Source organism: Cynocephalus volans, chromosome 6 (genome assembly GCF_027409185.1).
Source record: "Cynocephalus volans isolate mCynVol1 chromosome 6, mCynVol1.pri, whole genome shotgun sequence".
Taxonomy (NCBI): domain Eukaryota; kingdom Metazoa; phylum Chordata; class Mammalia; order Dermoptera; family Cynocephalidae; genus Cynocephalus; species Cynocephalus volans.
The window spans coordinates 126,398,387-126,424,670 of NC_084465.1; the positions used below are offsets into that span (position 1 = coordinate 126,398,387).

At 47.2% G+C, this 26,284-nt stretch overlaps 1 protein-coding gene across 5 annotated transcripts in view; it reads right to left on the minus strand.

Moving 5' to 3' along the window:
• Window positions 1-376: 376 nt before the first annotated feature.
• DIP2C (disco interacting protein 2 homolog C) overlaps window positions 377-26,284 on the minus strand; it is a 392,086-nt gene continuing 366,178 nt past the window's right edge. For all 5 annotated transcript variants that reach the window (XM_063100478.1, XM_063100477.1, XM_063100476.1 and 2 more), the window contains 5 exons: window positions 11,250-11,307; window positions 9,362-9,436; window positions 6,978-7,152; window positions 6,141-6,264; window positions 377-3,448 (listed from right to left, as the gene is read on the minus strand). In XM_063100478.1, coding sequence (XP_062956548.1) covers window positions 3,196-3,448; window positions 6,141-6,264; window positions 6,978-7,152; window positions 9,362-9,436; window positions 11,250-11,307 — 685 coding nt within the window. In that variant the 3' untranslated portion in view covers window positions 377-3,195. The remainder of the gene's footprint in view (window positions 3,449-6,140; window positions 6,265-6,977; window positions 7,153-9,361; window positions 9,437-11,249; window positions 11,308-26,284) is intronic.

Consider the following 26,284-nt stretch of genomic DNA (forward strand, 5'->3'; position numbering starts at 1 on the left):
TTGGAAAAATTAGTTCTACTTCTGATATGCAAAAGCTCCCTGTAATGCAGTTGGTAGAAGGTATCTGCACACAGAACTCACGCTGTTTGTCCCCAAAAGATACCAATAATCTGTACGCTTGCAGCAAAATGTGAACAAATATATTTAGATATATTTAAAAAAACATTTCACAAAACATCTGTTGCCATAGGAATTATTTTTAGCAATAAATGCCCACATCAAAATTTACACATTGTTCAAAGTATGATTATCTGTACTAAGTTATGCAACAAGTTATGTTAACAGAGGCAGATACATCTCCCTGCAGGAGTCAGTTCCTTCCTGGGATAGAGGCTGTCCCAGACATTTTTCCAGGGGACCAATTAAGAAACTGCTATTTTCAGAGCAACAAAAATAAAAGCTTTTATTTGTTCATTTGAATATAAAACAGGCGTTATCACAGATGTACAAAGCGTACTGGTGGTTTAACATACAAGAAGGTTGCTGTCCTTTGCACATAAAAATTTTGTTTGAAACTGTGATTGGTTGAGTACATGAATTTCTCTAACCAGTCACCACACTCTGAAATAACGCTGCTAACATCCAACTGATAAAGGGACTGCTTCCCTTGGGTAAAGTGTCAAGCAGGATTAAATATATATAATAAACAAGCACCATGAGGAATCTGCTCCTGTTTGATTAGGTCTGTGTTTAAATGTTCACTGTGTACCCTCTTTTTGTGCAAGTTGATTACACGGTTTTGTCTGACTTCAAAAGCACAAGGTCACAAGACAAACATTTTTTACATTCTCATGAATGATTTATCTACAGTACAATTTCTAATACAGAAAGATCCTCCTTTATTGCTGAAACTGGTGGTACTTAAGTGTCTCCTTTCCTCTTCTTGCACACTCAAACTTCCATTCCAGTCCACCAACTCTTCTGAACCTAAATTCTAACGTCAGAGGTGGCAGGATGCAGATCTGCTGTTAACTGCGACCACAACTGCACGGCAGCGTTCGCCCTCGAGTGTAAAGTTGATATGGTGAAGGTTAAATTGTGTTTAAAGTGACATCCAAGTTTGCTTTGCTTCCTGACATCAGCTGGACCTCACAAGTTTTCTTGCACATCATAGTTATGTTTCACAATCAGTATCTTATCTGAAACTCTAATCTAACTTCTCTTTAAACAAGATAGGTATGTATAAGAAAATGTCTTTTTTTCTGTGTGTGGTGGGGATTTTCCCCCTTGGGAAGCAGAAGGCGGTAGGAATGTGTATCTGAAGCGTGTAGAGAAATATTCATATGTATCAATGAGGTCAAGCAATATTTGAAGAATCAGATGACCTGTGGAGATGGAAGGATGCAGAGAATTTTTTTAAAAAAATGTGCCACTTAAAATTTTTTTAAAAAACAATCAGCCTTGGATCTCAGAAGTCAAACAAAACTCTCTTTTAGCAAAGGGCTTACTGCTGGCTGCATATAGCAAAGGCAAAGACACTGCCTACAATATAATGAAAACAGAATCTAAATTTTGCCCAGCAACAGTCTTAGTCATGCATATCTAGTACCGAGAGCCACTGCAGGATCATATTGGGACAATTATGAAACAAATCCCTCTTGGGTTGCTGATACCTCCTTCTTGTTTGGATACTGGCAGCCAACTCAACTTAGAAGCGCACAGAGGAGCTCTGAAAACTAAAAGGCGCAAGGCAGCGCAGCAGAGACAGAAACCAGGGACGCGCTTGTCCGCAGGCGGCGGGATGGCACAGCAGAGGGTTCCTGGCAGAGCCAGGGTTCTCTGTGAGCCGAGAGGGTGCTCGTGCAGAGCTGCGGAGCCCCGCGGCCAGAGGCTCACACAGACTGGCTGGGTCTTAAGACGAGGGGACAACTACTTACAAGAGTCTTTTCCCTTAAAACTGTCCACTCCCCACAGTGGCCGCCTGGGGGGAGTCAACGCAACCCCATGCAAATGACCACAGAACATCGTTCCTTTTCATACCAAAAAAAGGTGACACTAACAAAAATGATGAAAACATTGTGCAACGATCCTTGCAGCTAAGAAAACAGTGCTATTTGCCAACCCAAAGCCCCTCAGTGCCTTCAGCACATGCTGGAATAAACGCATTCACTGTTGTCCCCACAGCAAAGGAAAAAATAGTGCACATTTAGCTTTAAATTCCATCACCATCTTTGAGGTGGCAGTAATTTCACTTGCTGGTTTCTGATTCTAGAAGAAACTTTTCGACAGGGCTACTGGCAATCTGCGATTGCTCCAACAGCGAAGTGTATGTGGGTACAGTGCAGAGCACACCATGCAAGTGACAAGTTCTGCATTTTAAACTTTAAAATTTCCTTTTCATGAGTGAATTTATAGTTCATATATATATATTTGTTGTGATACTATCCACGCAAGATAATACAACACTTTTTTATATTAGCAAACATTACAAGACTTTAATATTCTTGAATGTTTTTCTCTTTTATACTTCTAAAGAGATCAAAATAAATTAAACGTTTTATACATAATTACATATTGGAAGTTAACTTATTTTATCTGTTTAGTTTAGTACAAAGATATTTGCAAGATAGTTGCCGAAATACACCTTATTTATAATTTCTTCTCCTTCTATGCCAACGTCAAAGGCCGTGTGCCAGACTTTGTCCCTTCAGCGCATTTCTGACAAAGAAAGCTGCTAACTCTAATTGGAAGGTGCTAGTTAGAAGGTTTTTTCGTACCTCAATAAACTTTCCTAAAAGGATGAGATCTAGCGATGGCTTAAATTAGTAACAGATCCATGTCATTAAGATTTCATGACACATTAAAACAGAGAAAACAATTCTTTGTCACACTACATTAATTGTTTAAAAGAACCCATCTGGAGGGCAGGATATTTTTTTTAATTGCTATTTCGGCTTAACAAAATACCACATTTACGAAGAAAGCACTTATTACCCAATAATTAAAAAAAAAAAAAAGAAAAGAAAGTTTTTGAAATGGGTTTTTCCAACAAACTGAAGGCAGTAATCCAAAGTCCTTCTGAGCAAAATTCAGTGGTAAATTCACATTTCATCTCCAGGCCAGTCGCAACTGCTGTGCGAAGCCCACCGCCCGCCTCCTGCATCCGGCGAATGCTGCCCTAGCTCCGCACGTCTCAGTGGACATGGAGGAAAATGTCTACTCTCCAGTAAGTCCACGGAAGCCAAAGAGACGAGCCTACATGTTGTAGGCCACGTAGATGGGGTCGAGCTGGTCAGCCAGGAACCCGTCGCGGAGGTGCATGCGCTGCTTCTCCCCGCGGGAGTTGATGGGGATGACCCCGATGTCCACCACGACCACCACGCCCACGATCAGGTAGTGCTCCTCCAGGACCACGTTGGTCACCAGGGGAACCAGGTCCAGGGCCTCCTGCTCTGACCCATCCAGCTCCACCACCACCACCAGCAGATTTGTCCAGGTGAACACGGCACTAGAAGACAGGAAAGAAAAGCATCGCTACGTGGCGTGCCTAGCATTTAGGGATTATGTTTTCTTTTTGAAAAGCTCCCTTTGGGCCACATGGCTGTGCCATGGCATCCGGCAGTTTCCTCCGTGGGCTCACCCTGTGCCCACCCCCTGCACTCTGCACACAGCCTTGCTAGTGTTTCCTGCTGGCCTCTCGTGGTGGCTCCTGCAAAAGTTTCCTTACCTCTGTGAGCCCGTTTCTATGGTGCAGGGTCACTCTCACCTCCCTAGAGGAGTCTGGGGTCTGGGTCTGCCTCTCCCCTGCACCTGGAAGACCAGTCCCCAACCACAGGGTGTGGTGACATTGGCACCTGTGCTCAAGTGACCCTGCTCCTTCTGTTTGCAGTTCTGTTGCGAGGGGCTTGTGGTGACAGAATGCATCATTAGCCCATACCTCCTGTGCACTGCCCCTAAAGGTGGGCGCATTCCCTGCCCCAGGGCTTGGGCTCAGCAGGGTCAGGGCAGGGCAGGGCAGGGCAGGGGCTCCAGAGAGGCTGGGGCATATGGATTTGACCTGAGGAGCCTCTGCCATTGCCAGAATAGGGACATGCCCAGGTTGGCCCTTTGGTCTGGAGGATGATAAATACGAGAAGAGCCACTGGCCAGGTGCACCAGCAGCTGACTCAGCCCATCGACTGCAGATGTGGGCTTAATAATGGTTCTGTCCTAAAGACAACTGGGGACAACTGTAATGCAGCAACAGCTAACCAATATGCGGGTATGTCTTCAAGATTTGTCCAGAAGCTTTTTATTTGACCTCTAGTTGTCTTTCAGTGGTAAGGGCACCTCCCAGTTGGTGAAAGCAAAAACCTAGTGTTTTATATTTTAAGCCACATTAACCTTATAGAGCTGGCATTTAGAACTGGTTGTGTAAGGACCCGATATCCTCAGACCCTGGTGCTCAAGGTGGAGAACATGGCCCTGGAGCGGCTGGCTCTTGACAAAGAGGTTCTACCCTAGCTAAAACAGGATGTATTTTGGGTAAGTCACTGTTGTTTTCTGTAAGTGTGAGAATAAGTCTATTAGAAACAAATGCATTACTTAGTACAGACAATACATGTGCAAGATGGAAGGGGATTGATAGTCCTTTCCTGGATTTTAGTTTGTGACAGACGTCTACCTAAGGGAACAATCCTGCAGGGAACTGTTTCCAAGATGATGTGCTGGTGCTTAATTCCCAGAATACAGTCCTCATGACACTGAAATACTGCTCCATGTGGCCCATATGAGCTCATACTGTGTGTCTGTGATATCTCTCAGGTGCACTGGGCTAATGTCACTGCGGCATCTGATGCTTAGGACACAGCCCTGAAGCCTCGGGAATCAGCACGGCTCCCGCACCTGGGGAGTCGGCAGTGTGCACCTGCCTTGTGCTGTCCTGGGCTGGCCGGTAAGCCCTGGACGGGTGGTGCTGATTTCCGTCCATCAGAGCTTCCCCAAGTGCTGTGCATGCTGAGCTGGCACAAAGGAGGAAAGGGGATGAGGTGACTTGTGCCCCAATAGTTTCAAACGTACTGAAAGTTCATCAGAAGAAGACCATGTGCTTCTTTTTTTTCTGGCACTCAGGTGAACAAGGTGCATGTGCATCCCTGCCCTGACCAGGTGAGGGGCACACTGAGGTCAGAGGCCACGCAGACGGCAGGTGACAACAGCGGTGCTCAGAATCAAGTCTAGAACGCACCAAGGGCAGTGGGCAGGCCCTCGCCGCACACGTAAGCTGGAAACTGGACAGCAAATACTTGAGAGAGGTGATAAACGCTGACTAGGAGTTTCTCAAAAAATGCAGAAACAGAAGCTGTAGCTGCTATTTACAGCACTTAGATGGGAAATGAGGCCGGCCCTGCGCCAGTTTCTGGGCTGATCTCTTTCTAGGGTTTCTGTTCTCTCTCTACACTCAGTGGAGAGATGGCTTTGACAATTTGAGGAATTTTGTTTGAGAGTGATCAGGGACTTGGCTAATCTGAACCACAGGACAATTCGTGGCACGCAAACTCCATCTTGTGTGTTCTGCCAAGCAGTCAATGTTCAGATTCAGTTAACGGCAACACCAGCCTGCCAGCTGCAAACCAGCCAGCTGACCAGAGGAACGAACAATCTCAGGACCAATCAACTCAACCAGGAGAAACCACTCCTAAGGCGTCTCAGAATGGACCTCCTTACAGTTTCTGGCCTAAGATTAAGATCGGTTTCATCAGGCTCTTTCCCAGGCAGGAGCCCAGGGGTCCCTTGTTAGGCACCTGTCTGTGGTCAAGTTAATGAACAAATCTACAGCTTGTGGTGCTGAGTTTCTTTTCATTCTTAAATGAATCATAAGGCACAAAACTGAAGTTTTACCACGTAACACATTACCCAAGTTGATAGTCGTAAAAGCATTTCTTTGCCTTTGAAGTTTTCTTTCCCCCTAAATCATGCTTTTGTAAATTAAAAACAAACAAGAAGTTGGCTTCCTAGAAAACATTATCAAGTGGTTTTCATGGCAACAAAAGTCGATCATTTCCTGTGGCATAAGATGCACTAACTGTATGCGAGGAGTCAATGATCAAAGTTCACAGTCACGTGCTCAGCCACCCCCTAAACCCATCTCACCACACCTCCTCCACCGCTGCCCCCCAAATCCCCAACGCCTCACGACTTCTGCTCCTGCCCTGTGCGCTCACCATTCTGTGACGCTCTTGTGGGCTCTGATGACCGAGGTCTCAATGTCAATGGGGTGGTAGCGCATTCCTCGCAGTTCCATGGCTTCGTCCAACGCTCCCACCACGTAGAGGGCATCATGGCGCTCTGTGTAGGAAGGAAACATCTGTAGCTCCACAGCAGGTTGCTTGAGCCATCCTTTTTTTTCCCCCAAAGGACTAAATCTATATCCGAGTGAGAGAGATGCAAAGAAATGGGACCAGGGGTCGAGGGCTGGCTAGTCCCCTTCCACGGGGGATTCTGCAGGGTGAGGGCTGCTGCAGGCCGAGATGCTTGTGGCAAATGCTGGGCATGCAGCCAGTCCCCTCTGCTCTGCACCAGCCGGAAGCAGCCTTCTCTAGGTTCAGCTTCTGTGCACCATTACATACATGACCACATATTCACCCATAGAAACTAAAGGACTGAGTTAGTACCTAGTTAGTACTTAGTAGCCCAAGTACTGTGGGTGGCACACACTTGCTGAGTCCAAGTCTCACGTGATGTGGCACAGCCACACTCAATCTCAGTTCCCTCCCACTGCATCACCCGGAGTCCTTCACCATGTTAGTAATTCCACACGTGAATGGGAGAAGCAAGCAGCCTGCTCCTCCCTGGTTTAAGTCTGCCTGTGGTTCCTGGGAGAATGCAGGTGCATGACCACAGCCTCAGTGCACTGGCGCTTGCATGTAGCCCTCGTCTCCCTTAAACTCAGCTGTTTCCAGGTTTGCAGCAGGAGCACACATGTGCTCTCAGACCTCAGACATGCACTCCAGGTCTGGAGGAACCCGACCTCTCCGTGGGGCCCCAACCTCAAGGCTCACCTCCATTTGCATCCGTGAGCTCCGTTCTCCGCAGGAACCCTAAGTAGCCTGTCCGTGCCCAGATGGTCTGAGTGTCTCCAAAACTTAATCTGGAGCTGAAGTGGTCTGACTGCAAGGATTCATCTCCATAAATAGTAAAATAGCCACTGGCATTGTGGGCACTGTGAACCCAAATCTGTGAACAGAGCGAAATGTCACCTGGATGAGTTAACTTAGACCATCTCCAGGGCAGTGAGGCTACACCTACATTCACAGTTCAGGAAATCATATTCAGTGATATTAAAGCTTTCCTTGGACCAAAGAAACAAATGATGCTAATCTCATTCAGGTTTCTGGGGAGACACGCAGATGCCTACAGAGTTTACTGAAATAAAGGAACTATACCAAGTTTATGGCCAAGCTACCAGCCAAGCCATCTCTCTCTAGGGAATTTTATTAAGGCAGATTAACTGAAGATTTCAAAAAAAGCTTTTGAGAATAAACACATCAACTGAACAAAGCTGTCTAGTTTCCTTGTACTTTTCCAAATGTAATGATTGTTTCTAAACAGCAGTTGGGACAAAATGTTAAAAGCTTCAAGATTTCTTTTTCCTTTTCATTTGGTTAGCATACCTTTGGAAATATATTACAATAAAACAACACAAAACAAAATCTAAGGGGGAAAGGCATGTAAGAACAAAAAATGGGAAACGAAAACTTGAACGTCTGATAGCTGGGTATGACCTCATAGATTACGAAGAAACGTGGAAATAGTTAAACCAATAAAATTCCAAAGCCTCTCATGCAGCTGCGTCTGTACAATGAGGAGCAGAAGAGTCAGAGTCTTCTACAGTGTGGAGTGTTTAAAGACATTCTGGGATTGATGTTTTCATTACTGAAGGTATACTGAAAAATGGTGACTATAGTTTATAATACTGCATTGTTCACTTCAAGTTTGATAAAAGAATTGATCTTAAATGTTCTCACCACACACAAAAATGATGACTGTGGGAGGTGATGGACATGTCAACTGCCTTGCCTGGGGTGTCATCTCACAACGTACACAGACATCAAGCATCACATTACACACTTTACACAAATTTATTTGTCAATTATGCCCCAATAAAGCTGAAAAAAAAAAGATGCATTCCCAAGAAGAATATCAGCTTGCAAATTCTACCAGTCCTGTTTGCCCTCAGAGAAAGAGAGTTCTGACCTCAGCCCTGCCTTGACCTTGGCATGCAGCTCTCAGGCCAGGGGGCAGCACCTATCAGGACCCCCTAGGTGCCCTGAAAAGGCAGGCTCTACATCCCAGTTTCATTTCTGGGAGAGTGTTCAATGGAAACTTCTAAATAAGAGCTGCATAGAATGCCATGATCTCTGTCCTGATCTTTGCGCAAGATCCAGAGATTCCAGTGAGGGGCCAAAAGCAGCTCAGAAGAAAAGGGATGTGGGACTGAGTGCGGGTTAGGACTCACTCACTAGTCACGTGTCTACCCATGTGCTGTGTTCACCTGTGTGCCTGTGTGTGCTGCTGTCCTTGAGCTGGGATGCAGCAGGGACAAGTGTGTGGTGGTGTTTCAGGAGGACGCTTGTTTCCCACGTATGCTGTCAGCAGTCACTCGATAATGAGGGAGCCTGACAGCACAGCGCAGGTTCAGCCTCAGATGGGACAACAGGAGGGATGAACGTGCTGGCACGTGCAGGGGCTGACACTCTGGACGTGTTCCCTTCTGATGAGCTCTGCCTCCTCCGTGGAAGGAGAATGAGGAGAAAGGAACAGGTGTGGCACACATGGTCTCACCAGGGGTGGAGGCGCGCTGCAGGCAATTTGAGATCAGTGGTCAAGAAGTTAGACTGAGGCTGGGCAGCTTGGTGGTGCTTCCTCCGCCACGTCCAGCCAGCAGCACCTGGGGTAGTGTGGTGGGGTTTGCTCATAAACACAGGAAGCACAAGTGTGCAGTGCACTGTTTGCCTCCGACCTGCCACAGATACGTAACTGCTATTCTCTAATCACCGGCTTCCGCTTATTGATGCTGCTATAATTCCAGGTTGCAGCAGCACTCGCTTTGTAGGTTCTCTGTCGTCTTCCGGTGGAAGGACCTCTCAGGAAGGAAGGCAGGCACATGGAGAATAAATTCGAGAGCTAAGAAATAAGGGAACCTAGTCCACATACATTAAGTTTTCTGTCTTTTCTGAATTTGAAGAGAATCTATCATACTTTCTTAAGGAAATCCTGTTTTGTAACTCTGAACTTTCATGGGATCATTTAAGCAATAAAATCTGTTTTCTCAGTGTGCACTACAGATTGATGGCACTGATGTTAAGGAGACCAGAAGTTATGTAACAGAAAAGTAAATTGGACCTTGGAGGACATACCCTAAAGAGGACACCCCATAACTCACCTCTCCAAGGTGGGAGTCCCCCAGTGGTCCTTTTGTTTCTGGATTGGCAATTATGATCCGGACCCCTGGAAGTATCTGTTGGAAGAAGAGAAAACTCTTGTCAATGGAAAGAAAGACAGGGAGATGCTACATACACACCTCAGCCCAACCCTGTCCTCAAGCCGAACGCCTGTTTCCCTCCTAGAGGTTGTTGCAAGTAGCGTGGCATTAAGTCAAAATTATATACCAAAAAATTACATACTGCTATAAAATTGCAGCAGAGCAATTACATTTTCATTCTAATTGTTATTACAATGATTATCCTGTGTTAAAGTGACCTTAAAATTAGGAATTTTGATTGCTGATCACACCTTAATAAGTTGGAAAAAATCTGAATATCATTAAAAAAAGAATTTTGAAAAACATAATAAACGATATAACATTGAACACAGCCTGATACTTGAAAAATAGGAATTTTCAGTTATTTCAGTGAGTTTGTTTGCACTAAATTCAGTGCTATGCCTCACTTCATGGCTCGTGGCCTGACCAAAGGAGGCACTTGTGGCAACCACGGAGCTAGGAACTCACGGGGATGTTTTCAGGGATGAGTGTGGCCTCAAAGGCAGCGCACAATGATTCTGGCAAAATGATTTAATAGAAAGCTGCTCTTGTGGTGGCCACAAGCAAAAGACTCTGTGTCAACGGACAGTGAAGTCTGGTGGATCTGATTAGAATGTGTGTACTGATCTCCATCTCTTTTCTACTGTGTTTTCAACCAGAGCTCTTGGGGAACTTTTTCCTGCAGGTAAACATCTTGTATCATAATGGATATAAATATTAAGTATCTTCTTCTTAGAGGAACTTTAGCTTAGAAATGCCAATTCCACTGACACCACATGAATCAAAAGTTCATTCTGGAATTCTTGAATATAGTCCGTCTTGGTTCAGCTAATTTAACATCATATAATGGCTGAGATAAGGCAAACTATCTCATGGTAAAAACACAGAACTTTTTGGAACAGGAATGCTGCACTTTAGCTTTGAAGTGAGATTTGACATCTCTGGTCTCTGCAGCTAAGAATCTGCTAGACTGTGCTGGGGGGTGGAGAGCACCTCCCTGCTATCAGGACAACTTTGTGAAGAATTCTAACTTGCAGTCATGTAGACAGGTTATAAAAGGTCTAGAAGCAAGATAAGATGCTTTTAGAATTATGTCAAGTGGAGAAGGGATCTGACAACTGGGGCCAAAAAGGAAAAAAAAGTCTCCATTTGGGTTTAAATATGTTTCTTGCCCTTTAATTTTATTAAAAAATAACCACTGTGGCAGAAACCACTTGTCGTTGCCTGCTGCCCATTCTTTATTTACTTCCACAGTAACAGAGACCCTGCTTTTTAGCTAGGTCTGTAGACATTCAGAACCAACATAACAGTTCCTGACTTTCCTTTCAGCTAGGTGTGACCATGTGGCTAAATTCTGAAAACGGATTTGAGTGTGAGACAGCATGGGAACCTTCTTCAGGGTTTGGATGCTTTGTTTCCTCCTTTTTTCTGTTTCTCCTCCTGCTGGCTGAAATGTAGGAATAATGGCTGGAGCTGGAGCAGCCGTGTTAGACCCTGAGGTACCCTTGCAAACAGAGGCCGTGCAGAGCAGAACGAGACAGAGGCCCCTGGTGTTTTCATGGAGCAGTGGATGCCTATTTCCCAACTTTTACATGAGAAAAACAAATCTAACTTGTTTAAAATAGTATTATTATGAGTTTCTGTATTCATGGGCAAACACAGTCCTGACATATTAGTTTTAAGAAAGCTTTTTGGAAAAAGTATTCTGTAAAACACATTTCTTAAAATTACAAAGCCCACACAAACTCATACTTACACAGAAATGTGTGTTTCTTCTCTTAATACTTACTTTCCCTGATTCCATCAGGGGCAAGCTGTGAGGAGATCCTCTTTCCACTAAGCGGACTCTGCAAACACACGGAAGACATTACTGAATGAGTTTTCTGTACAGTTTCCCTCCTGCCACATTCAGCAAGTGGTCATGTGCCTGGCAGGTTGTCAGGGAATGTTAATTCTGAGCATTATCCAGTGGCAAAGGCAGAAGTCACAGAACGAGCAACTGGATGGCAGAGGGGACTACACTGGCACATAGGCCAGACCTGCAAAATAATTGGAAGAAAGGTTCTGCATTTAAAGTAACCAAGACCGGGCTTAGGATCTGCAGAAAAGGAAAAGAGTAAGGATTCAATGGCATCCTTGAAAGAACAGCCAGTCGCCTGTGATGGCCAATGCTCTGTCTTTCTATTTATTTATTTATTTATTTATTGTATTTTTTTTAAAATTTTTTATTTTTTAAATTTTATTTTGTCGATAACATGAACCATGAAGACGTAGAAAATTTGAACAGACCAATAACAATAAAGGAGATTGAAGCTGTTATCAGAAGGCTCCCAACAAAGAAAAGCCCAGGACCAGATGGATTCACAGCAGAATTTTACCAAACATTCAGAGAGGAATTGACACCAATTCTTTACAAACTATTCCAAAAGATTGAAACGGACGCAAATCTCCCAAACTCATTCTATGAAGCAAACATCATCCTGATACCAAAACCAGGTAAAGATATAACCAAAAAAGAAAACTACAGGCCGATATCCTTGATGAATATAGATGCAAAAATCCTCACTAAAATACTAGCAAACAGAATACAGCAACACATACGAAAAATTATTCATCACGATCAAGTGGGATTCATCCCAGGGATGCAAGGTTGGTTCAACATACGTAAATCAATAAATGTGATACACCATATTAATAAACTCAAACACAAGGACCATATGATCATCTCTATAGATGCTGAAAAAGCATTTGATAAAATACAGCACTCATTCATGACAAAGACCCTCTATAAGTTAGGTATAGAGGGAAAGTATCTCAACATAATTAAAGCCATATATGCCAAACCCACTGCCAATATCATCCTGAATGGGGAAAAGCTGAAAGCTTTTCCTTTAAGAACAGGAACTAGACAAGGATGCCCACTCTCACCACTCCTATTCAACATAGTGTTGGAAATACTAGCCAGAGCAATCAGAGAAGAGAAGGAAATAAAGGGCATCCAGATTGGAAAAGATGAAGTCAAACTGTCCCTGTTTGCAAATGCTCTGTCTTGAAGCACAGCTCTGCCTAAACAGGGGCCAGACAGGCTTGAGAAGGCAGAGCTCTTGTGTGCAGCCCAGAATCTGCCTACTACACTGGGTGTATCTGAACCAAGGGAACAGAGGATGATGGGCCAGTTCAGACAGCAAAACTTCGCAGGAAAGAAACTTTTTTAATAAAAAAAAAATTTACTGGTGATTCAATCTTAAGAACTGCCAAGGACACTGCTGCAAGCATAAGCAGAGCTAGTTAACAGTCCTTCCCAGGTGCATATTTTAAATATATTAAATACTGAGTTTACATTTCTACCATGGAGCTAGAGGACTGTGATGCTGTTCACTCATTAGAGGTGATTTTCCTCTAAACAAAGTAAAGTGAGGGAGAAGGTGCACAAACGCTCGATGATGGGGGACACACACAGGACGGGGCAATGCTGGGGCACAAGAGGCCTTTCCTCCCTGCACTGTCCTCATCTCTCCCACTGAGACCTGACATGCACAAGGGGCCCATGTTGTGTGCTGAGCATAGCACTCTTCCTCCATATCTGACAGACGTAGCTAGAGAGAGAGGATGAAGGACAGGGAGACAGCAGGGGAGGTGCCGGGAGAGAAACCCTGAGTGGCACAGAGTCCTGAGGGACCAGTCCGGCTCCCAACCTGCACGATGCTGTCAGACAGCCCTCCGGGGCGCGGGCACCTCCGGGCACATGACTAGTCCTCTGCAGTTTCAGCTCCAGCTGCTGCTGAGGAGAGGCCCTGAGCGGCGAGGACATGATGTTAGTGCAGACAGACGCTGGCACCAGTAAACTGGGGAGGAGTGTGGTAGGAGCTCAGTGGCCGGTGTCCCCAGGGCAGGGCTTGACCACTCCTAGCTGCTGCTGCTGGAGCCAGGGCTTTCTGCCACCAGGACCCCATTTCCCTGTGGCTGGTCACAGTGGAGAAGCTCTTCCTCCAGGCAACAGTCTGGGGAGTCTGGGGGTGGGGGTTGGGCCATCAGCGGTGGGGCAGGAACGGAGGACAGAGTGACACTTCGCCTTCCACGGGAGGAGGCTGCAGAGGTGCCCGAGTGGCCTCAGCAGTAATCTGATGAGGTGGAAGAACTTGCTGTAGCAACTTCAGATGAGATGAAAACCACCAGAATCTTTGGTATCTGTCTAAGAGGAAACCTTCATGCTAACAGTGGTGGGTAAGGGCTGCCAAGACCTTACACACAGTTTAAACTGCTCAAGACTATGCCCACAGGCACAGTGACACCAACCTTCAGAGACAAGTTACTGGCTGCGATAACGTGGCATTCCTCCCGCAGCCTGTGCTAGTTTACGGTGGGTCACTATTGAAACTCACCACTAGAACACTACTTAGAGTCTGTGGAGAAACACAAATACACTCTATGGAAATCTGTCCCGTAGCTGCGTAAGTCCAGAAGCCAGCACTTCACACAGATGTGACGTTGGCAGGAGACACACATGCTGTTACCGCGGTGGCTACTCTGCCCTGCTTGGCCAGGAGACTGGTGCAGTTGCCCCGATTTGGGCAATCGATAAAGCAAACAAGCCTGGATCCGGGGCCCGTCTGACTGTAGGTCCCAGAGACTGGGGACCTGCCACAGACAGAGACAGCAACAGAGAGGAAGCCAAGTGGCTGGGAATCAATGGGTGGGCAGGTGAGGAATGGGGGCCCCAGCAAGCGGGGGACTGAGGGAAAGGATGAGAGAAAGGGCCAGCCCTCCTCGCCACAGTGTCCTGGGGCTGCTGCCACCCGGGGTGGGTCCTATAAAGGCCAATGATCAGACCAGGGGGCAAGATGCTCAGCCCAAACGAGGGCTGTGTGGACAGGAGTCTCCATTTCTGGCCGACTGAGATGGGGGGCCTGTGTTGTGTGTGAGAAGAGGCTACTCCACGTGGGCAGCATCCACGGGTTTCCTCTGCCACCATCCCTGTGGTTTCTGCCTCGGCCTGTACCCAGGAGCGGAGGAAACAAGACAAGGCCCGGCACTCTGGGCACCTGCTGGCCGTGTCCTCTGCCTGCAGATGTTATCTTCTCTCCCTCCCATCCTTCCCTAGAAGATAAAGGATCTCAGGGAGAATCTTGTCTGTGACGCGGAAACAAGCCCTATCATTAAGTACGTCTCCTCTGGTCAGTATGAAAGGCCGTGCTTCACAGGAATCAGGTGCTCGGTGCTGAAGTCACTTGGGGCTGGTTCTGAACAAAAAAAGCTAAAGATGCTGCTAGCAAATGCCACAGAAGAATTCCTTCCTCTGCACGAAAAACAAAATTATCCACATGGCAAAAAGTAAAAACTACCCCTCACATGAGGGGTTTTCAAAAGCTCATGGGGGATTCATATTATCTTTTAGTTCATTTTTTCCACACACTTTTTGAAGTACCCTTGAGTATGGGCAAAAGATAAATCTCCCAAAAGAACTGGGAGATGTGCTTGCAGCACACATATCAAAGAGCTGATTTGCTTAACGTACCAAGAACCGGTGGAAATAAATGAATCAACAATACATTGTCACTGTCGACAGAGGCAGTGACGTGGGCCCTGAGTCAGGTGCCGTGATCCGTGCTGACTTTCACAGATGGCAGTGAGCATGCCACATGGCCAGATTGTTGGGCAAATTAAATGGGCTGCAAACGCCAAGTGCCAACACGGCGCCTTGCCCACGGTCTGTGAGCTATAAATGGATGAGGTTGTTATCGACACCTGCTCAAGGAGAACCCGTTTACAAGGTTAAAACCAGAGCTCGTTCCCTGTGGAGGGAGGAGTGGGCTGCCTGGAGGAGGGCAGGGAAGTCCTGCTTTGCAGAAATGGCTGCCTGAGAACTCCTGGACCTGGGGAGGGTGGGAAGTGGCTGCAGGAGGGAAGGAGGAGCATAGACCCCACAGACACACCTGGCTTCCCTGACCAGTGGGGGCTCTGCCCACAGGAACCACTAAACAGGGTCCAGTCGAAGCACCTTGTAAGAGCGACCGGGCCGAGGCTGACATCTCACACAGGTTGCCTTTCACGGCAAAGCACCTGCTGTCCAGGTAACGCTGCAGAGCCTGATCCACACAATCCAAGAGCTGATTAACCTGCTGGTTCCAGAACTGGAGTTTTCTGCCCATGCCCTGCTGCCTGCACAGCCATTTCTGCTGACGGGTTGGCTCCCAAGTAAGCATAACCCTCCCAGGCCAGTGGCCACTCTAAACCTGTTTTTCATATCAAGATAACAACTTAACTGTGTCAGCATCTAGATAAAGTCCTCCAGCGCGGCCTCTCTCTCATCCCTTATCCTTTATCAACCCAAGTACAAATCCTGGACTTGCGGGAAAATGTCTTTTTATTCTAGGCTTTTAGATGGACTGGAAGTTCAGACTTTTACTAGAAAAGAGGGAGAGAGAGTTGATATGAAGATTTGCCAGTAATTATAAAATGTGACTTGTGCTGTCCTTGAACTGCTGTCAGACTGACTCAAATGTACAACCTGCTTCCTTGGAAGTGATGCTGGCCCTGAGCAGCCAAGTGCAGTCCCGAAGGTGGCCTGAGAGGTCCTTCTACAGAGTCTTTGAGCCTCATTAGCGCTTCTTGAATTGCACCCCTGACCTCCCAGGAATGGCGGAAGGTGCTGCGTGGACACACGGGTCTTTCATAATGTGTCCAACATTCTCCAATCCTGTGAAGCTACAGGTGTGACTCCTCCTCCAACTGAGATTCTCACCAAGGGGTGGTAGCTGTGCTGAGCTGCATGCAGGCAGATGAGCATGTTGTCCTCTCCCAGGACCACTGCTCAGTGGCAGAGTGTCCATCAAAACAGGGGCCCTGGCGACTTATTAACAACTGAGAAACAAAAGCACATGATCTGCCCTCACAGAGGAATGGACACATGCCAGGGCCACTCCTGACAGATACATGATTGCTTCAGAGTTGTCCAAGTTGGAGCCTCTCCACACAGACAGAGTAAGAGCTCTGGAGGCAGATGGTCAGGAGAGGACACGGGGGTGACCATCCTGCCTGTCCCTGCTCTGCCCAGCACTGGATATACCCATGGTCATGACCTGGAGGGTGAACATCCCCTCCAACTTCAACCTCGACAACCCACATGACTGGACCAGACACAAGGCAGGCTGACTCCATGTTCGGTGCCAGCCACGTGGCTTGCACAGGGTAGGGGGTAGGCAGGACCCAGAACAATCCACTCTCACAGAGCCTTGCCGCAGCCAGCATTCAAGGTCATGCTGCTAAAACTCCAGCCAAAACTTGTAATTAAAAAATTGTTTTTGTCTCTTTTTGTGACTGGTAAGGGGATCGCAACCCTTGGCTTGGTGTCGCCCGCACCGCGCCCAGCCAGTGAGCGCACCGGTCATTCCTATATAGGATCCGAACCCGCGGCAGGAGCGCTGCTGAGCTCCCAGCGATGCACTCTCCCAAGTGAGCCAGGGGGTCGGCCCAGTAATTAAAATTTTAAACTACATCTTCATTCAAGAATAATTGGAAACATCTAAATTACCCAATATAATAAGACCATTTGAATAAGTTTTTAAAAATCTCCAAAGATGGGGGGGGCAGAATAAACATTGAAAACCCTTACGTTAATTATTACAGGTGTCTGATGGAATTCCGTTCTCACTTCCTGGCAGCTGGCAAATGAAGGAGAAGAACTTGGCAAATTTTGCTGTCAAGGCCAGATTTTGATACCTTGCTATTTCCTTTGCAACTGGTGAGGCATGTAGGAAAGGATCATTAAAGTCACAAGGGAAAAAATCAGTACCTAAATGTAGCAGACATCACATTCACATGTGCAGAAACACTAAACCACACAGCACACCCAGAGCTACTGTTTCTAAGGAGGGGTCCTCCCAGGAGTTAGTCCCCAATGAAAGCTGCAGGTTACAGTGGCCAAGGGGCTGCCAGGAAAGTCCTGCAGAGAGCAGGCCTGTCACGAAAGCCCCCAAACAGGTGCCAATTGCTCTAAAGATGAGTGATGAGAGACAAAACAGAAGAGCATCCCCGTCTGTCGTAACAGCGCTGTTGAATAGAGCACACCTGCACACCTCTCCATCCAGGCTGCCCTCCAGACCTTTTCCTCTTCCCTCCCTCAGCTGAGGAGCGTCCTGCTCTCCTGCCTTGTGCTAGAGGAGGAGGACGCCACAGGGAGGACAGGCGGGAGTGACGCCCACAGGGCCCACCTGACGGGCTTCAGGTTTTGGAACTTTTCAGATTTCTGAGCGCTAATCCTGAGCACAGCTCCACACTACCTGAGATCCTAATCAAACTCATTAGCATTTCTGTAGCAGAGAGTGGGATAAATTGTTTATAGCTTCATGTCCATTCATAAGGTTTTGATGCCAAAGTCACTTGCATTAAATGTAAGAAAAATCTTACATTACATGTACGTCTTACATTTGTTATAATTAATGAGTCAAAATTGAGATATGTTAACTCAAGTCCACCCCAGACATAGATTTCCTCAGTTTTCTCCTAATGCTCCTCTGGGCTGTGACAGTCCCTTAGGACTGCCTGGATTTGATGACATGGCAGTGTTGGGAGCCCTGGCAAAGTGTTTTGTGGGATGCTGTCAGCTGGGATTTGCCTAATGAGCCCTCAGAGGTGAGTGCCTGACATCACTCAGGTCCTCTGCCATCACTGCCATGCTGAGCTCAGCCATGTGGCTGGGGTCCTGTTGGGGGTTTCTCTGCATCCCTTCAATTGTCTTCTTTGGAAGGCACTGCACAGCCCATGCCGGGGCAGCAGGGGTGTGTGCCCTCCTAGCGTTCAAGACGAGGACTCTGGGCCTCAAGAGCATCAAAGATCTGGCCCCCAGGTGACTTGCAAGACACAAAGAGCAGAGGGGCGACACCAAGAGCTCCTGAGCATCTTCTGGGATTTGCTCCTGGCCCCATGCTGGTGCGGGGCCACATTTCCACCATTAGGTTCCATCAGACACCTCTCTCGCTTATCAACCCTCAGTTGCTGAAACAGTTGTGCTTGACCTCTGCTTCTTCTCACCATGTCTTAATTAATGTGGGGCAACTTCACCTTTTTGAGCAAGAACAGAAAGACCTGAAACATAATTCTAGATTTGATATGTTTAAGAGAACCATGTTTTCAAAAACTTTCTATTTGAAAATAATTTCCAAATTATAGAAAACTTGCAAGAATAAAGACAGTTTCAAGAACACTCATCCTATCCCTTCCCCACATGAAGACCCTTAATATTTTGCTCCCTTCACTTTATCTCTTGATCTGCTCTCTCCCGTCTCACACACATGCATGCATGTGCACGTGCACACATTCACACACATGACTTTTTTCTGAACTATCTGAGCTATCTGAGGTAAGTTGGACACATCAGACCACTTTGTTCCTAAGTACTTCAGTGTCTTTCCTAAGAACAGGGACATTACCTCACATATCCACAGAACAGTTATCAGCTTCAGTCACTTTAATATGGACCCCACACTCTACTGTCCCTGTTCTGGTTTTGTCCACTGATCAGTCGTGCCTCTCATGGTGCCCCCCGAGTATGGGATCCAGCCCAGCATCAGGGTTTGTGTTTGGTCACCACTTCTTCAGCTTATGCTAATCAGGGACATTTCCAAAGCCATTTTTTTCTTTATGACATTGACACTTTTGAAGAATACTGCCCTGCCATTAAAAACGTCATTCAAAATCATTCGATCTCAAAGTGGATCAAAGACTTTAATGCAAGAGTTAAAACCATAAAACTGTTAAGAAAAAACATAGGAGAAAACTTCATAACACTGGATTTGGCAATTATTTCTTGGATATGACACTAAAGGACCCAAGTACAGGTAGCAAAAGGAAAACAAGGATAAGGTGGACTATGTCAAAATCAAAAACTTCTGTGTACCAAAGGACACAAGCAACAGAGTCAGCAGAGTGGAACCCATGAAATGGGAGGACGTGTCTGAAAATCACATATTTGACAGGCAGTTAGAACCCAGAGTACACGAGAACTCCTACAACTCAACAACAACAAAACCCAATTAAAAAATGGGCAAAGGACTTGAGTAGACATTTCTCCAAAGAAGGAAAACGACTAGCCAATAAGCACATGAAAAGACGTTCAACATGACCCATCTCTAGGGAAACACAAATCAAAATCATAGTGAGACACATCTCACACTCATGTTGGCGAGCACGGGAGAACTGGAACCTTTGCACGCCATCAGTGGGATCGCAAGGTGATGGTGCTGCTGTGGAAAAGTGTGGAGGCTCCTCAGAAAATTTTAAAAAGTGCTACCATATGATCCAACAACTGATGTCTGAGTGTACACCCAAAGAACCGAAAGCAGGGACTTGAACAGACGTCTGGATGCCCGTGTTCCGAGCAGCATGACACACAACAGCCAAAAGGTGGAAGCAGCCACACTGTCCACTGATGGACAAATAAACAAAACGTGGTGTTTCCACACAATGGAGTACGTTCAGCCTTAAAATGGAAGGAAATTCTGCCACACGCTACAACAGGGATGAACTTGAGGACGTTATGCTAAGTGATGTAAATAAGCCAGATACAAAAAGATAAATACTGCATGATTCCACATATATGAGGTGGCTAGAGCCATCAAATTCACAGAAAGTAGAAGGGTGGTTGCCAGGGGCTGGGAGGACGGAAATGGGGATGGGGTATCTGTTTGGGACAATGGAAAGACCTCTGGGGACAGACGGGGGGATGGTAGCACGCTGAGCTGTACCCTTGAAAGTGGTTAAAATGGTAAATTTCATGTTGTATGCATTTTACCACAATCAAAAATCTTTAAAAGCTTTAAAAAAGTCATTTAAACATCCTTTTGGGATTCTGACACGTCCTCCTTGGAACCTCCGCAGAAATGCTGCGCAGGGATGACATGTCCTCGCAGGACCCCGTCTGGAGGCTGGTGATGTCGCTTGCCCCTCTGGGCTTTGTTTCTGTGCGTATTTATCCTTTGCTCCTTTCAGCAGAAAATTCTAGCCTGCAATTACGGAACACAATGCCACCAAAAAGTGTCAGCCAGCTTTTTTATTTTTAGCTTTCAGTTCTGTGAGATGGCAGGGAGGAGTGAGGTGAAGTGATAGGTAACTTCTTGAACGTGAATAAAGCCACGTAGGGCAGAGGCCGAGCCACTGCTACGTGACACTTCTCACACACCCAGCCCAAGGCTCTGCCACAGCCTGTGACAGAGAAAGGCACAGAGTGGATGCGTCACCTTTGAGCAGTCAGTTGACTCCTTCTCCCAAAAAAGGACTTAAAAAAAACAAAAAAGCATCTTTTTGTTCATTTCAACAAAAGAACAGTCAGTGTGTTGTCCCTACAGCCCAAGTGCAGGATGGTTTCTGGTGGGAGAGTCTGGGAAGTGCGTGCAGACCTGGCAGGTGGGGTCGAGATGGCCTGGCGCAAGGAGTGCAGCCCTGTGGAGATGTGTGCTTCAGGTCTGACAAGGACGAGGATGTGAGGATGTGGGAGGAGAAGGGACAGGAAGGCACTCTGCTCTCAAGGGGAGAGAGCGGGGACTGCCACTGGGGGGAGAGTTAAAGGGCTTTGTTTTCAGGCATTTATCACACCAGGTCCACATGCAGAGAAGAAACCAGAATGAGGCGGAAGGGTGGGCAGTGTCAGGACAGAGACCCAAGCCCTAGAGCAGGGGTGCATCTGGGGCAGGGGGAGGGCAAGAGGCAGCCACCGCAAGGGATGGACATTAGTTTCTGTAATCCCCTCACTGAAGAAACTGAGGCCCTCAAAGGCTGAAGGTCACCCTGAGAGGACAAAGTGCAAGAGGAAATGGGACAGTGAGATGCAAAGACTAGAGACAGCAATGGGTTTACAGTGTGTGCAGGCCTCTAAGGGATCCAGGGTGGGATTCAAAAGCCAGGACAAAAACATTATGGCAAAGAGCCTGCCCCTGCCATCCTGAGCCTGGTCGAGACCAGGAGCCCCGCCTCGGTGCTGGGCTTCCTCAGAGGGCTCAGACCCCTTCCACTCGCACCCGGCCCGAGAGGTTCTGAAGAGGGAGGATTGAGAGGAAAGGGAAGAATGTGTGTTCGTTAGGCTCCTTGGGAGGTGCTGGCTCCTCACAGGGCGAAGCAGAAGCCAGCGGCTCGCGCTTAAATGACAGGGACACTGCGAAACTAAGATCCTTTTTCGCTTTCCGTTCACTTTTCCCCATCGGTGAGGTCGCCCGATTTCCAAGTACACTACCTGGGTCCCGTGATTAAGCACTGACCGCTAGGCTGGGCTGAACAATGAGAAAGCCGTGTTCATGCCCGAAGACACCCAGGGCAGAGACAGGAGCAAGACAGACTCTAATGACAAAGGGGGAAAACAAATGTGTGAGTGTATGCAAATAATGTGTACTTCCATGTGAAGGCACCGGGTCACCAATCCTCACACAATTCTACGAGCACGTGCCATCACCAGCACTCTACAGGCAGAGAGTAAAACTCAAGGACAATGTGCGCAGGGTTGCAGCTGGAAGGCGGACGCCTGCAAGGTGGGTCCTGAGCTGGTAGAGTGAGCCTCATAGCACCTGGTGGAGCCACTGCAGCCGGAGCGACAGCCTGAGGCTCAGCTCCAGTCCACAAGGGCCTGGGGGCATCAGATGAGGCTGCCAGGGCACACTTGTTGGGACAGTCACCTACCGGGTGACAGAAGAAGTTGTAGGTAAAAGTGTGTGAAGCGTGTGAGCCCCCAGTATATTGAGACCAAGTCCAAGACATGCTGAAGACTGCTGCAGAACTAGGCACCCCTTTCTCACATACACTCATTTACACACGTGTGTGCACAGACACAACTACACATATGCACACCTGCAAAATACAACACAATACACTAGCGCAAACTCACATTTGCAGGTACACACATACACACATGCAACATACTTGCATTCATATGAAACAAGCAACACTTACAACACACTCACTCATTCACGAATTCACTTGCACGCACATGCATACGTGCACTTGTGAACTTGCAAACTCACACACTAGCAACACATACACATGCAAACACGCAACACTCACATGCATGCAGCACACACGTCTGCACACAAGTGTAAAGATGCATGTGTATACACATTTACAACATACATGCAACACATTCACATATTTGCAACACCCACAACACACAATGCACAAACTCACGACACACACGTATGCAACATGTTTGTGTGTGCCCGCCTGCAGCACACTCACAACAGAAAGGTATACAATACACTCAAACGTATGTGCATAGTTGCAATACCCATGCAACACCCGCACATTCATGCATGCACACTTGCACACACAACATACTCACACACACAAAAAAGCACATGCTCACGCATGTGCACATAAATCCTATTCACACACTTGCACGCACATGACACACACCAGGAATTGACCCAGTGGAGGGTCCCTGTGGAATTGTTCTGTCTTCATCTCCATTCTGTGCCTCCTGCTCTGCTGCTGTCTGCTGATGCACTTTTATTCTACGCCCACTTCTCTCAGGAGTTTGGTGCTCAGCTGACCCCTAGCCAGGAGTTTGTTTAGTCTCCATGCTTCTCTGATAACATCCTTTAATTAGGGCTTCAGGTTACAAGCTCCGAGGAAGCTAAGAGTTTTCATTCGAGGCCTTTACACAAACATTGTGTTCATTAGATTTGACTAATAGCTAAAACTACTTCTTTAAATGCAGAAAAAATCTTTCCTACCTAAAGTCTGCAAAAATCAAATGCTTAAGGAAAGATCAGACTGGAAGTGATTGAAAGACTGTGACCTCATTTTAAATGAACATGACGTAAAGAATATTTTAAAAACTAACAGTCACTTTCAAATAGTCTCCAAACAATTTCATCATTTTCCCCTTGTGCATGTGGGAACAAAACCTATTCTAGAAGCAACAACAGGCATCCTCATTATGTGCTACAGAAGTGTTCTCCATGGCTACCTGCTACAAAAGCAGGTCACCAGATCACAAGCACTGTGGTTCCAGGAGCGCTTGGATAATGGGCATCAGAAAAGAGGCAGGAAACCAGGTAGAAATGGTTTATGGACATGCCTGATCACTCGTTGCCTCTGTCATCTCTCTGCCCCTCCTGTGTGTGTGCACCCACAGGTGCGCACAAACGCAGACGCACTCACACACACGCATGCATGCAGACACACATGTGAACATGTACACGTGCACACACGCATGCAGACACATGCAAACACACATGCATATACATGTGCACGCACACACACACCAAGTACGCACACACCGATGTTAACCTTCACCAGGTTAGGTGATAACTGGGTAGGTAACAGGAGCTCCCAAGTAAATGCACCATAAAGCAACAGGAAGAGTAATTAATCTTTGTTATAGACCCTAACACACGGAAAGTGAGAAAACCACTACACCGTTTTTATAGGAATAGTAACAAGAAAGGAGGGCCAATATTTTCAGCAGCTCTCCTGTCCTGCTGCCTTCCAGCTGTTGGTCGAGTCCTCTGTGGGAAGATGTCACCTCACCAACAGAACAACCATGCTCCCAATGCACCGAGCCCTGAGACCGTCTCTTCCCTGCCTAGCACTCCAGTGTTTTTATTTAGCCCTCACAGGCACCCGGAAAGGTTGGTTTCACTGGAACCATCCCAAGCACAGGGAAACTGACTCACAGAGCTTCATAACCTGCCCCAGGACCTGAGGCAGAGAGTAGATCTGAACCCTGACCTGTCTGACCCCAGAGCTGCAGCAGACCTGGAGACATAAGGCTCGAGGACACTTTCAGCTGGAACACTTGGAAGAGGCTTCATGAGGACGTGGTGTTTGAGGTGAGCTTGAGGGATGACGGAGGACCCCAGCGGGATGGGAGGACGGCTCAGGCAAAGCTGTAAGGGGTGTGGAGCGTGCTGGAAGGCGACGCTGGAGCTGGCAGGAGAGGGAGGACTAAGGCACCTCAGGGGTTTCTGCACCGGGGTAAGAAAGAGGAGCCCAGTGGGTGGAGGGGTCGAGGGACCCAGCTAGACAGGATGAGAGCAGCTCTGCGGGTCAAACATGCTCAGAAGGGCTGAAGAAGGGAGAACCTTGAAATTACACCTCATGGAGAAAAAAGTGAAAGAGAGAGAGAGGGTGGAGTGAACTCCCACACAGAGCTTGGAGAGCAGCGCCCTGGGGGCGCTGGAGGGGCAGGCATGGGTCAGAGAAGGGCTTTGCTTTTGTTTTCTGTAAGTCAGACGCTGCAGAGGAGGAAGTACAAGTCTGGTGAGGACGTCTGGTGTCTGACAGAGGAGCTGAGAACATAAGCCTGGGGAGACTTCACTGCAATCAAACCAAAGAGCAAACGCAGGGCAACACCCAGGGCCTTCTACGAGCAGCTGGGGTGGAGGGACAGGACTCTAGCAAGGGCTTGCATCACTGCTGATGACCAGATGGGTGACAGTGACATCTAACACGCCCAGCTGCACAGCGAGTCCCAGTTCACCAAGCACTTTCACTTCAATTCCAGATATCTGCACAATGAGCTAGCAACCTCGTCAGGGAGAAGTGTTGCTACAAGCCACTTTGCAGAGTAGGACAGAACTGTCCCCTAGAAGGATTATCAACTTGGCCAAAGTCACACAGAGGAGGCCCAGCCATGGACTGAAGTCTCCTGCTCCTCCTAGCACAACAAGATTGATCTGATATTGAACTTCTATTGCTTTGTTGCCATTCGCTATATTGGCTCCAATTTTATTTCACTTTTTCCAAAGCAAACCCCTTCTCAATAGGCAGTTTTTCCACATTGAAGACAGTCAAAGAGCAGTTCAAAAAATTGGTAAAGGCAATTTCAACCTTCTCTGATATTCCAGAGCACTTGTACACAAGAAGAGATGTCCCAAAAGTCATCAGCTTTTATCCATATTTTCTTACAATATTTGTTCTTTGAGGGCCAGGCCCCAGGTGGGGCTGTATAACTTACTCAATAAGGTGTTCTTTGATGAGCTAGTGTTCACTTCTTGAGGAAGTTATACAATTACAAAGTTATTTTCCAAATAATTTATATAGGTAATAGATTTGTTTTACAGCCCACAGTTATTATTTGGAAAACTGCATGCTTCAAACCAAGTTACTTAATCCCTATAAAACTAAGTTTCTGAATTTTGAGGATGTTCCAGACTGAGTTTGGCTCATTGCAGCAGTGATCTTGGGGGAGTATGGGGGGTCCATTCCCTTTGGCCCTCAGCCTCCAGCTGCCTCATGAGGGGCTTCAAGCAGGTGGCCTCTGGTCCTCTATGATTCTGCAACTGCAGAACATGTGGCTCTGCATGGCAGGATCTCTTGGGCTCCTGGGCCAGGCAGGCACCTGGCAGGGGTGACATGGCTGGGTATGGTTATGGGTTCTCAGTCTGGCACTGGTGACATTCTGGTCACCTGTGGTCCTGTGCCCTGGAGGGTGTTCAGCATCATCCCTGGCTTTTGCCTACCAGATGCCAGCAGGGCTACTCCCCAAATCATGCTGAGCAGAAATGCCTGCAGACATGGCCAGATGTCACTGGGGCACAGCACCCTGTTGAGGCCCCCAGGGACAGTGGGAACCGTGACTGCCTGGGCTGACTGCAGACCACAGATGCTGGATCCTGACCCTCCTCAACCTCCTCAGCAGCCCCAGCACATTCACAAACACAGGGGCCAGGCCTGGTGGGCCTCCACGCCTCCCACCTGCTCACCACATGACTACTCCCTGTTTTTCCATGTGTTACACGCACAACGACACAGCACGGGAGGGTGAGCGGATGAGGGAATGAAGGCCAGCTGCACCATATCTGCACAAAGCCCCACACACTCGAGCACCTGTGCACAATT